The sequence below is a fragment of the Odocoileus virginianus genome, chromosome 16, assembly GCF_023699985.2.
Source record: "Odocoileus virginianus isolate 20LAN1187 ecotype Illinois chromosome 16, Ovbor_1.2, whole genome shotgun sequence".
NCBI classification, from domain to species: Eukaryota; Metazoa; Chordata; class Mammalia; order Artiodactyla; family Cervidae; genus Odocoileus; species Odocoileus virginianus.
In genome coordinates this window covers 18,634,456-18,647,090 of record NC_069689.1, presented here as the reverse complement: position 1 = coordinate 18,647,090, position 12,635 = coordinate 18,634,456, and the positions used below count along the sequence as shown (strand labels likewise).

The following is a 12,635-nucleotide window of genomic DNA, read 5'->3' as shown; positions in this document are numbered from 1 at the left end:
ACACCTGACAGCCGGCCCTGGATGCTGCGGTTCTCGCTGATCCCCTGAGGCAGCCGCTCTGGATGCCAGGAGACCCCTGAGCGCTGGGACCAGGACCTTTGCACCACCCTAACCCCACTTGCTCACATGGACGAGGCCCCCGAGGCACCTCTGCCCAGGTCTGTTCACTGATATCTGAATCTCGGGGCAGGGCCTCAGCGGCACCAGGCTGCCGGCTCCACAAGAACCTTGGTGCAGAAAAACAACTGAATCAACCCCATGATTCTCCAAGCCAAGCCCTCTTGAGACAAGTAGTTTTTTTTTAAAGGAGGGGGATGGTGAGGGGGCAGGCAGCAGCTTGGGAGCTGGTTTCTATGGCAACCAGCTTCAGTGATCTGTATAAACCCCAGACCCCCAGTTCCCAATCTGTCCTCAAGGGCAGCCAGAAAAAAAAGCATAACCTCTCAGCTCTGAGAATTCCTTTCAATCCCTGGGCCCTGGAGGCTTAGTGGGAGTATCCCATGAGCAGAATGCTCTAGAGTTGTTCAGAAACATCTCAGAAACATATCTATCTTGACCCATGCAGCCCCAGGCCACTTCCCCAGGGACCTGAGCTCTGCCTTTGGAGAAGGCCCTTTGAGCTGCGCCCCTTCTGGGCCACATCACCTTTCTCTGTTTTCTTAGGACAAAACGCAGAAAGGCCAGTGCTGCGAACCCCAGCCCCAGGGCCCGGCTTCCCAGCCTCTGAAGTCTGAACGTGCCTCTGCCTCTACCGGCCCTGGGCCCCTCCCCCCATGCCTCCTCATTCGTGTCCCGAGAATAAACATTAAAACAGGCGTCTGAAAACAACGGCCTGGTCAAGGTCAAGTTTGTCAGTCTACGGCCTGGCTCTGAACTTGAACCTTGTATTTCGTGCCGGGTGGGGTGACCAAGGCGGCGCTGAGCGGCCTCACCTGGCACCTCTCAGCGCTCCTCTCTGCCAGCCCCTGCCCATCTCTTCTCCTCTCGGGGCCTGCACGAAGCGCGGCCTGTCACGCTTCTCCCCAAAGGATTGTTCTCTTCACAAAAGAGGAAACGTCCTGGCCTTATCAGATATCCGCTTCATGCTCAAGCACAGATGGATAAGTGAAAACTTATCCCAGAGATACCCAGGCTAGAAGGTTATCCTGAGGTCGCCCCAGGCATCTGAGGGCAGCTGTTCTGTGTGCCCTGGGTGAGACAGACTCCCGAGACCAGCTGAGACCCCCCTGGGACATGCAGCTGATGGCTGAAACCCTTGAAGCTGCCTGTCCCCACGTCCCCCACAATGAGCTCACCAACCTTCTTTGCACCAGAACGGGAACTCAGGGCGCCCAGTTCCCCTCTACTGTTCACCACCTGCCTGCGCTGTGGGCTGTGTGTCTGCTTGCGGGGAGCAGGGGATGGGAGGTTCCCCAGGGCTGGTCTTTCTCTAACCCCCCAGGGCAATGGGGTGGGCGGGGGCTGCAGTCCTTTATCTAAGAAAGTAAAGACACAAGCAACCGTGGTGGAGCCGCCAGAAGAGCTCAGCAAACATCAGGCCCGACTACGACGCAGACACTTACTGCTCACGGCAACCTTCTCATAGCATCCTAAGGCGTAGGAGCTAGCAGCAACCCCATTTCACAGAAGAGGAGACGAAGGCGCGAGGTCATATGCTCACACTGGCCTTGACCTTCCAACCAAGCACTCACTGGGACCTGAGCACCGTGTGAAGCACTTTCACACGCATCACGCTGTTTACTCCTCCCAACACACTACTGACACCATTGTACAAATAGGAAAACTGAGGCTTCGGAGGAGCCCAAACTCGCCTTCCTCCACGGCCCCCAGCCCTTTGGGAGAAGGAGGGGGTGGATCATGTCAGGCTGCTGGCCAAAGTCACTGCAGGGCACCACCTGTGGACAGCACACCTCTGCAGGTGTGTGCGGGAGGGGAGGGGACACCAGCTAGGTCACCAACAGGCCACGGGGGCTCACGGGAGTCTGACACGGGCGGTCAAGGAGGGAGCGAGGGTGGCTGAGGTCACCAACCCTGGACTCAAGGGCAAAAGAAAATGTTGTCTGCAGGAGGGCTGCTGTGTGGCGATGAGATTCCCCTTTGTCCTGATCGGGAAGGACAGGATGTCACCCTTCCAGTCATCACGCTCTGAAAAGTGCTGGTTCGAGCATCCCTCCCACTGGGGAGGCCCTGGATCTCAAGTGCATTTTTCACTGATAACATGACCTTGTTTTTCATGACCCCGAGCCGCTTTCCTGAGGAATGAATCACGCTCTTGTCCACAACAGGGAAAAAACACAGGGCAAGTCAGTGGGGGCGATGGCAGAGGCGCTCAAGGCGGCGGGCAGGTCACTGTGGGGTCAGGGCCCAGGACACTGGGAAACAGGGTGAAGGGAGGAGGGAAGAGACAGGGAGGCTTGGTTGGAGCTCAGAGACGCGCCTGCAGGTTCAAAGCCATCAGCAAGCAGAGGGGGTTCTCCACCAGGGCAGGACTCAGGGGCCCAAGGGTGGCCATTGCAGCTCAAACACCCTCAAGGGGTCCTTTTCATCAAGGGTGGCAAGAGGGTTCCCACCTCCATGCCAACACAGCACCTGTGGCTCTGGCCATCTGTGCACGGAGGAGGCAAGGGCATGATCAGACTGGACAGTGCCCTGATCAGTAAATCGTATCTCTAAGGGTAGGCAGCAGATGGGGGTGGGGACAAGCAGGCCCATAGCACCTCCAAAGACAGAGGCCCCGTCAGGGAAGGGCCTGACCACAGGCCCACGTCTTGGCAGCAGCAAAGCCGTGTCTATGGGGAGCCCAGCAGGACAGGTCCACGGCCTCAGGGGCTCAGAGCCGTTCCCCGCACCCCCACCCCCACCCTGACCCCTACCCCCGCACACCTGGAACCTGTGCACCAGCTCCAGGGACTGGCTGTCATTCTGATCGGCTTCGAGGATGACATCAGTCAGCTTGTGGATGATGACGTCCAGGGGGCCCTGCTCCTCGATCGGCCGGCTCAGGTTCAGCTGCAAGCGGGAAACACAAAGAGAAAGAACAACTTGAGGCCGTGAGCCTGCTGCCCTGTCTATCTCATCCCCTCTGCACGTCCCCAGGGCACGGAGCGTGAGGAGGGCCGGCACTCCCAGGACAGGACCCGCTGAGGCCCTGGAACTCCTCCAGGGCAGGCCCCCTGTCTGTGCTTCTGTCCCCGAACGCCAGGCTGCCCGGGACACAGAAGACACACAGGTGGAGTCGGGGTGACTGAGGGCCTATGGGTCCAGCGAGAGTCACTGTCAGAGCGTTTACTGGCCACCCTGCAGCTGCCCCAACACCCGGGGCCTCTCGGATGGGGACACCAGGGTTCACCAAGGTCAAGTCCAACGACTGAAGTCACACGGCCAGACCTGAACTGAAATCCAAGCAGACACTCACCCCACGAAACTCCCCACGGTCTCGGCAAAGCTGTGATCTGTGCGAATCTAAGAGCCATCAGTCTGCGAGGCTGGCCGCCAGCACTTCACACTGAGATCAGGGCTGGCCTTTGATGACAAAGCAAGGGATGCAGGGCCACCTGGAGTCCCTGAGTCCCTGGCTCGCCCTGCTCCACTGGGGGAACGTGTTTATTTTTTCAAGAGCGTGGGGTTTGGAAGATCGGGTCCCGGGCGAGCCAGAGCTGCTGGCTGACAGCCGGCATCCCAGACCCCCAAGACGGAAGCACCTGCCAACAGCCGGGCCGCCTGACACCATGCTTCCTGGCTGCCAGATGTCTACCGCCCGGCACACGGCCGCCACCACCTGCAGGGCCTGCGCCCTTGGAGGCGGCGGCGCCAGTCGATCCCCTGGCTGACCCCCAGAGTGGCCTCAGTGGAGGCCAGAGAAGGCCACCAGCCCCACCCCTGCCCTCCGTCCCACTCCCCAAGTGGGGCTCCCTCCGGGATTCCAGGCTGTTTGTTTCAAAGTCATTAGGGAAGAGATCATGATGACAGCTCTAGGGAGGCTCGGTGCTAAAAATGTATGTCCATTTGTTTCTTTTTATTTTCCAGCCACACAGTGAGAGGCAATTCCACACACGACAGTGGAAAACACAGACTTCTGAAACCTGCCAAGGATTTCACAGTGAGGAAGCAGAGCCAGAACTGAAGCTGGGCCGGTCACCAGCCCCCATCCCGAGTCCCGTGCCCGCGCTGTGCCCTAGAGCCACGACCGCCTGGGTGCCTTGCCCTCTGGCTGCTGGCCACGTATGGCCCTTTGGAGGCACCAGCAGATGGGAGAGAGGATGGGACAGGAGTCGGGTGCTTGTCCCCACCATCCTCACGGCACCAACATCTCCCTTGAGCAGGACGGCCCCTCTCCCAAGACCACCACTGTGTCTAGGCTCTTCCCTCCCCTCGTCCCCTTGGGCCTGGGGTGATGACACCCCACCACTTTGGGGGTGCCTCACCACCTCCTGCCGGCTCCTTTGACCCTGCCCATGCCATGTCATCCTCCTGTTTTAAACTCTTTTTCCATTAAACCTTCAGAATGCACCAGGTCTTTCCTGCTGATAGCCTTAATTCCTCTTTTTTATTGTCTGCCAGGAAAGATGTTAAGGGATTTTCCCTATTGAAGAAAAAAAAAGTCTCATGGACTCCACAAAAGGAAAATACTGAAGAACACTGATCCCTTGATGTTCTAGCCCGTGAACAAAACAAAACAGCAAAAATCAGACCAGCTGAGCTGCTGCCCATCTTCCAAGACTCCTAGATGGGGAAGGGAAGCGGTATTTGTCCTCACAGGATGGCCAGGAGCTGGAGGTGACAGCTACACCTTCACAGAGCAGGACCCCAAGAGCTGAGGAGGAAAAATGACTGGGTGAGGCCTCATGGTTGGGAAATGACCCACTGGGACCTGGACAAACAGCAACACAGATGGGCTGAGCCTGCAGCCAAGCTGCCATGCCCTGGGGCCTGTGCAAAAGCCTAGCAGCATCCCAGGGCCTCAGTTTCCCCTTCAATAATAACAGGAAACTCCAAGGATCTTTCTGGTTCTGTCCATACATTCATTATTAATTTCCATCCAATACCATTTCTTAGGGGGGAAAAAAAAAAAACAGGATTGGAAGGAAAGCAGAGCAGCCAGTGGCAAGTGTGAACACGGGCAAGGAACAGCTCATTCTCAGAGATGCCCATCTGCCCTGTAAGCAGTGGCTCCACTGTGACAGGCACCAGAGCAAGAGGCCAACATTTTCAGACCGAGACGGCTACGGGCGGAAGAGCCTGGGTCACGTGGGAGGCTGGGCAGGGTGCCCCAGGCCTCGGAAACCCCATCCCAGAGAGAATGCTTCCTGTGCAGCAAGAAGGGACAGAAGCCAGCCCCTGAGAGGACTCTGGGGTCCCCACGCCTCTGGGGAAGGAGGTGGGCAGGAGAGCCCCTGGGCTCGTGCTCGCCCGGCATCACCCAAGGTCTGTAGACCTGACAACTGTGGGCTGTTTGCAAAATAAGATCCCCGCGTTCCCGGCCACTCTGCTGAAGGTAAACAGTTGAGTTTTGGAAGCTGGCCACTGTCCTTTGTGTATTTTCCAAGCGTTTTTTGTGCCAGTGAAACCCTTTCACGAGAGCCGCGGCTCTGGACACACGTCAGGCCTGGCTAGTCCCCGCTCTGCATCCTCGCCGGGGCCCGAGCAGAGCTGTCCGTGGCTCCAAAAGGCCCCCCTGGACCAGCCTTCCTCAGAGGACCGGACGAGCCGCCGAAGCCCTGAGGGGGTCTACCCCAAGGAGCCGGAGCCTTGGCAGCCCTGAGGGGGTCTACCCCATGGAGCCAGCGGTCCCTCCCCACTGGCTGGGAAGGGGGAGAAGGTCTTCCGGGGCTGCACCCTCAGGGTCCAGGGGAGCCAAAACTGCTGTCGGTCAGCAGGCTCCGGGCACACGCAGCAGAGAACCTAGGATCCTGCAGAGGAGGGGACCCTCAGAGGGGGCTGGGGGTGCCACAAAGGAGGGGACCCCTCACAGAGGGAGGGGGTCCCAGAAGAGGGGCCCTTGGGTGGGGGGGGTTGCTGCAGAGAAGGGAACCCTGGGACCAGCGGGGCGGGTGGGGGGAGGCACCTCAGAAGCCTCGTTCCCCAGATGGGACGGGACTGGGGGCCAGGACGGAAGTGAACTCACTCCGAGTGTGTCATTTGGTTTTTCTGACCACACTCTGCTCACAGAAAAGGAGTCTCTCCTGGGGGACCTGTTCTCCTCCTCAGAGAGGACCCAACTGGGCCCCCTCAGCCAGTCACTGGGGGTCCAGACGGAAGGGCCCCCCCGCGGTGGACGGAGGCGCCACGTTTCCAAGCCGTGCCACCCTGAGAGGCCGGCGCTGGATGCTGCTCTGTGAGTGCTCGGAATTCGGAGAAAACAAGGGCCCGCTGTTTCCTCAGTGGCGAAGGCGATGAGGCAGGCGAGGGCGGAGGGAGGCCCAGGAGGAGATGGGACAGAAGCCCGCAGACCCCAGAGGCCCAACAGCCACCTCCGACCTTGGGAACAAGCCACCCCGCCATGATCCAAGGGGAGCTGGGTGCTTGCCTCCCGCCCACCAGCTGGCTAAGGAGGACAGGATGCGACAGTGGGCACCTGGAGACCCCTCCTGGCTGAGCGGCCTCTGTGCCACGGTTCCACCCTTCATAAAACAAGGATGTCAGAACTACGCCTTCCAGGGCTGGTCTGTGAGTTAGAACATTCCGTTTATAGATGTGGCACCTAAGCCCTCTAGATATCTTCCCGCTTCAGCTTGATCACTTGCTAACCTGACAAGTATCTTCTGGGCCCCTCCTGTGAACGAGGCACAGATGCCCCTGTCCTCTCATCTCAGGGCCTCGGGGGGGGGGGCCGTAGGAGCACCTCTGTTCACACTGGGCACAGTCCCAGCCGCCCCAGACCCTGCACGGGGTGGTGCTCCTCTGCCGCAGTGAGTCCTCTGCCTGGAGTGTCTACCACAACCTGTAGCCTCTCGTCTACACATGAGCTCTTACTAGTCTCCCAAGCCCCCGTATAGAAGTTTTCCAGACTTCTGAACTCCTCGTTTCCCAAACAGGAAGCATTACTGGCTCCTTCATCTCAACCGTGTCCCCGAGATGCTGTGCACATCCCTCCAAGACTGCACCGCAACTTCCAGGCATAAAGTGGTTTCTTTAACCTTCTGTCTCTTCCACAGGATCCTGAGATTCCCCAACGACCAGGGCTGCAGCCTGGCCTCCCCAGGACCTAGAACCAGGCCCCAGGCAAGAACTAGGCTGTTGCTGTTGTTCTGTCACTAAAGTTATGTCCAAGTCTTTGAGACTCCATGGACTGTAGCCTGCCAAGCTCCTCTGTCCAAGGGATTTCCCAGGCAAGAATAATGGAGTGGGTGGCCATTTCCTCCTCCCGGGGACCTTCCTGACGCAGGATTGAACCTGGGTCCCTGTGCTGACAGGTGGATTCTTTACCAGTGTACCACCCAGGAAGCCCAAGAGCTCGGCAGACGTCTGCTAAGTGCACTGGCAGCTTCAAAGAATGGAGCGAACAACGCAGACTCAGAGGGGACCTGCCACGGAGCAGGGTGATGCTTTCTTGCGAAGGGGGTTGAAATGGCCTCCCGGAGGAGAAGGGGGTGTCCAGACCAAGCCACGGAAGGGAGAGGGAAGAATGGGACCTCCAGAGATGGACAGGGGAAGGAAGGCTTAATGCGAGTAGAGGGGCAGCTGCCAAGATGCAGGACGCACCATCTGCATTAAACCCTCTCCTTTATCTATCAGTTCCCAACACCTCAGGTGCCCTAAGCACTCTGCAGAAAGAGCTTTTCCCACAGCACTGACCGCTGACCGGCACCTTGCAGGGGGTGGCCCATCACCGCTCCCCCTTCTCATGCTTCATCTGTGGGCTGGAAGCAGAGGAACCAGTAGAAGATTCCAGTGCCTAGGGGACCGGGATTCGGCTGTGGTATAAACAACGAGCAAATGTTCAGTGCATTAAGCCACCAAGATTTTGGGGCTGTCTGTGAGCCAACCCAAAGGCAGTCCCCACAGGAGAGATCATGGGTGGGGGAAGGGCGCGGGTGGGGGGATGCCAAGATGAGACGAAAGGCGGAGAGTTCCAGCTTTCTGGAGGGTTCTCTGAGCTGTACTTCCAGCTCTCCCTTTGCTCCCAAACTCCCCCACACGCTTCCCTGATGTGATCAACAACCAGCTAGATGTGAAAGCACGTGCATCAGGAAGGCTGGGGACTCGGAAAAACTGGCTCCCACCGCCCACTCCATGCAGGGGGCCACTCACCCTCTCTGGCTGCAACATGCAAGGTATGCTAGCAGAGACCTGGGCTGCGGAGAAAAACCTATGCTTTCCTGAACAGCCAGACAGGCTGCAACGGCCCTCTCTACTGCAAAGGCTGCAGGTGAAGCCGGCGAGGACGTCAGGCAGACGTGGTTACTATTTCACAACCATGCTCGGTGGCCGGGTCCTCTAGGAGTGGCTGTGAAGCCGTGAGGCCTGGCGTGTTATTTAGGCTCTGTGTCTCTCTCACGGGTCCCCACCTCAGGCTGCTGTGAGAACTGAGTTAATGTGTGTAATTACTCAGGACAGACGCTGACACAGAGCGGGGGGTGCCAGAGCCGTGCACTCATGCCAGACCATGGCTGCTGGCCTGAAAACGCGGGTTCTGAAGTGGGGTGACCACATAGGCTTGTCCTCAAATGGGATCTTCCTGGGTGATAGAGATGTCTTTTATTTGAATGAGGCAATGCTTGGTGGGCTGGATGGGGGTGGGTCACCAGAAAGATCAAGGCATGATTAGAAGCTTGGAACTTTCAGCCCCACTCCCTATCCTTGAGCAGGGAGGGTGCTGGAAAATGAGTGAGTGACAGATCATGGCTTTGTGACGAAGCCTTCATAGGAAATCCCAGGAGGAGAGGTTCAGGGAGCTTTCTGGCTGGTGAGCCGAGGAGGAACTGGGAGAGAGGCTTGCCTGGGGGGTGCAGAAGCCCCTCCCACATCTCTTGCCTGATACACCTGTTCCACCTGGATGTTCAACTGTACCCTTTCTCACAGTCCTTTATAATAAGCTGGTAAATACTAAGTAAACTGTTTTCCCAAGTTCCAGAAGCCAATGCATCAAATTAATCAAACTAGAGGCGGGGATCGTGGGAACCTGTGATTTACAGCTGCTGGCTCATGAGCACAGATATCAACCTAAATTTGCAACTGTCATCTGATGGGGCGGGGGCGGGTGGGACCTTGTGGGGCTGAGTCCTTAACCTGTAGAGCTGATGCTCATCTCCAGGTGGTCAGTGTCAAAACTGAGTTAAATTGTAGGACACCCAGCTGGTGTTGCAGGTTTGCATGGTATGGGAAAAGCCCCCAGCCAACTGCCATCAGACGTGGCGATGTGTGCAGAAGTGTGAGAGTAAAGGAGAATCCCAGGAGGTATGCTTTTCCTACCACTGTGCACTCAAAAAGCTCAACTATTCCTTTTCTCTCGATATTCTTACTCTTTACATTATTACTGCCCGGTGAAATCTCCCCTGAGTACTGTTAACAGGCGCTTCCCTGGTGGCTCAAGTGGGAAAAACCCTGCCTGCAATGTGGAAGACCTGGGTTTGATCCCTGGGTCAGGAAGATCTCCTGGAGGAGGACATGGCAACCCATTCCAGTATTCTTGCCTGGAGAATCCCATGGACAGAGGAGCCTGGTGGGCTACAGTCCATGGGGTCGCAAAGAGTCAGAAATGACTGAAGCGACTTAGCATGCAGTGCACATGCACCGTTACCAAGACACGCCAGAATCTGCATTCTGCAAAGCTAAGTCACGTGTCTGGGCTCATATTAGGCTTCTCAATGCATTTGTTGCCACATTTAAATGGACCATCCCTGTTAATGACGATAAGTAACACAGAGTTCTGACTCGGCCACAGCAGGTGCACATGAGGACACCAGGTCACAAGACAAGCTAAGTAGCCTGTCCAGGGTCATCCCATCATAGCTGCATGGGAACCTGGTCTCTCTCCTGCCGAAGTCAATTGACCGCTAAGCCAAAGGCTGTCCCAGGCACCTGGGGCTTTCCTTCTATTCCTTTTCTCCCTCAGTTCACGCCACGTGGATGGTGTGTTTTCAGCTGTAAGTCACTAGAGGAAAAGTTTTTTGTCTCAATTGAAGTCATGACTCAATGGCCCCAATGAAAAGCAAGTGGGCAGAAGATCCAATTTATTCTCTGGCCTCTCCAAGGTCTGAAGATGGAACAGAACTGCCATCTCCAACACTGAAAGGCCCCAGTGGGTAGGAGCAGCGCTCCCCTGAAACGCAAGTCGGAGCTGCTGCCTTGGGGACAGGCTACAAAAAGGCACCCGGCCTTGGAGGACGCTGCCCTGGTCTTGTGCTTCTTGGTGGGACTGGATCCAAAACACGACGGGCAAGCAGTCCTTCACTGGCAAGAGCAACTCTGCCTCCCAAAGGAGCTCCAAGTGGCCCTCAGAGGGGTCAGGAGCTAGACGTCACGTGGGGCTGATCCCCAAAGACCGCAGGCTGGGCCAAGCACAGTACAGGGTGCCCCCATGGCCTCCGCCCCAGAACTCCCTAACCCAGTGCCCCAAATTCTCGGTAGCTGGATTCCAATAATGAACATAATAAACCACAGTCCGGTTAAGGCAGAGCATGGATAACCTTTCTCCCCCAGAAGATGAGGGGTCAACTCGATTCAACAGCCTGAAGATGAAAGGCCCTTGTGTGCAGCTCCAAAGTTCTGGGAATTTGCAAGCCAACTTTATTTCAGAAAGCCAGAAAAGTCACTGCCTCCAGCACTTGACGAGAGTATTGGTACAGCCTTGGCACCATGCTAGGCCCACCACAGGCCCTCGGGCAGTCACGATCCCGAGGAGCGGTGTCAGCCCTCCCTTCCTGGAGCCTTCTCCGCTCTTGGTGCCTACAGATCTCCATCGGTCTCAGGTCTGGCTGGACCCTCTTCCTCTGACACCAACCAGTAACTGCCCTTCAGGCTCAGGTCACTCTTTCTTGGGTCCCAGGCAGGACACTTACCTGCCCGGTGAGTTGCAGAGAGTTTTCCTTGGCTGAGGCACCCTCACTGAGGTTGGGAACTGCCTCCTGTCCCACAGCCCAGCTGGCCTGGGCTGAGATTCTTCCCAGAGGCTAAAGACTCAGACCATCCACCCGTCCACCTACCCAACCATTCACACGAGGTTTATTGAGCACTTACACATCCACCCCTCCAAGTCAATGTTATCCCCAATCTGCATGGAGAAAATGGATATGGGGCGGGGCAAGGTGAGCTTCCCAAGAGCACTGCCAGTGACAGGCAGGCCCAAGGGATTTCTGACCCCAAATCTACATGCTCCTTTCCCCACAGCCACCACCCTCGTTCTGTTTCTAGCATCTGTCCGCCAGGGCAGGGGCTGGGACCCCCAAGGCCTCCAAGCGTATTATGCCTATGCTGGATTCACGGAGGGAGTGTTCCACAGGGCCCATCGGAACCCCCGATCAAAGTCCCCACAGAAGTCCCAAGTAGCCTCAGGAACACGCTGCAAACACCCTGCAGGGGCGGGTGAAGAAGTCGAGGGTGCCTTGGGGCCACAGAGCAGAGAAGGACACAAGCCCAGGGGACGAGCAGGGTGACGCAGTTCACAGTGCGAGGACATGAACCCCCCAGAGGGGAGGCCCAGCCTCCACAGGGAGCCCAGGAGGCCGAAGGTCTTACTGCAGCTGTGCTCTAAGCCTGGCTAGCGGTGGCGGGTGGCGGGGGGGTGGGGGTGGAGTGTCTCTGCCTCGGGGTGTCTGTCTACAGCCAAGCAGAATGTAGTATCAAAGTCATCAGACATGTGCCTCTAAGACACTTCAGTCGTGTCCGACTCTTTGTGACCCCCTGGACTGTAGCCCACCAGGCTCCTCTGTGCATCAGATTCTCCAGGCCAGAATACTGGAGTGGGTTGCTATTTCCTCCAGGAGATCTTCCCAACCCAGGGATCGAACCCGTATCTCTTACGTCTTCTGCACTAGCAGACAGACTCTTTAACACTGGCACCATTAGGAAGCTAGTCATCAGACACTGACCCTCAATGATCCAAGAGGGTAAATGAGGGGACAACAGTCCCCCAGAGAGGCTCCTGCTCACTTCGCCTGACCTTCCCAAAGCTAAAGCCTGGACTGAGACAAAGCGAGGCGCTTCATCTGCGCTTCCAGCCAGCTGAACTCAAATGCCACCACCCCTCTTCCAGACCCTTCCTCACCCACACCCCACACACACGTTGGCTCTCAGCTTCCTCCCTGCATTTCCAACTGAGAATTTTAGATCAAGCGTGACCTGACCTGGACCCCAACTTCCCTTCTAGATGGTAAACTCAAAGGCGGTACCCAAAGTGTAGTGCACATCCTCCACACGGACAATGTGCGAGGCCAACGAGGTGGAGGAGGTGTGAGAGGACGGCACCCCGCGGGCCACAGGGGTGAGCGTCTGCAGGGAGCGGAACAGGACTGCAGGAGGTGTAAAAGCAAATGGGCTGAGGCGTGTCTCATCTAACAAACCCTCGACACATCAAGAACGTGGTAACACCGACCTGTGCTTCTGCTCTTTGAGATTTAAATAGAAGAGAAACCGCCACCGCTTCACGAACCTGACACAAAAGACTGTTCTTCATTCTGGTCTTGTTTTCTCGCTAT

The 12,635-nt window shown here is 57.1% G+C and overlaps 1 protein-coding gene and 1 long non-coding RNA gene across 3 annotated transcripts in view; one reads left to right on the top strand and one right to left on the bottom strand.

The window, feature by feature from the left end:
• ITPK1 (inositol-tetrakisphosphate 1-kinase) overlaps nucleotides 1–12,635 on the bottom strand; it is a 156,660-nt gene that overhangs the window by 61,854 nt on the left and 82,171 nt on the right. For both annotated transcript variants that reach the window (XM_070477929.1, XM_070477930.1), the window contains exon 4: nucleotides 2,884–3,009. In XM_070477929.1, coding sequence (XP_070334030.1) covers nucleotides 2,884–3,009 — 126 coding nt within the window. The remainder of the gene's footprint in view (nucleotides 1–2,883; nucleotides 3,010–12,635) is intronic.
• On the top strand, nucleotides 5,321–9,075 carry LOC139038701 (uncharacterized). The gene is made up of 2 exons (XR_011491780.1): nucleotides 5,321–5,494; nucleotides 7,155–9,075. It is a non-coding gene; the product is annotated as an uncharacterized lncRNA (long non-coding RNA).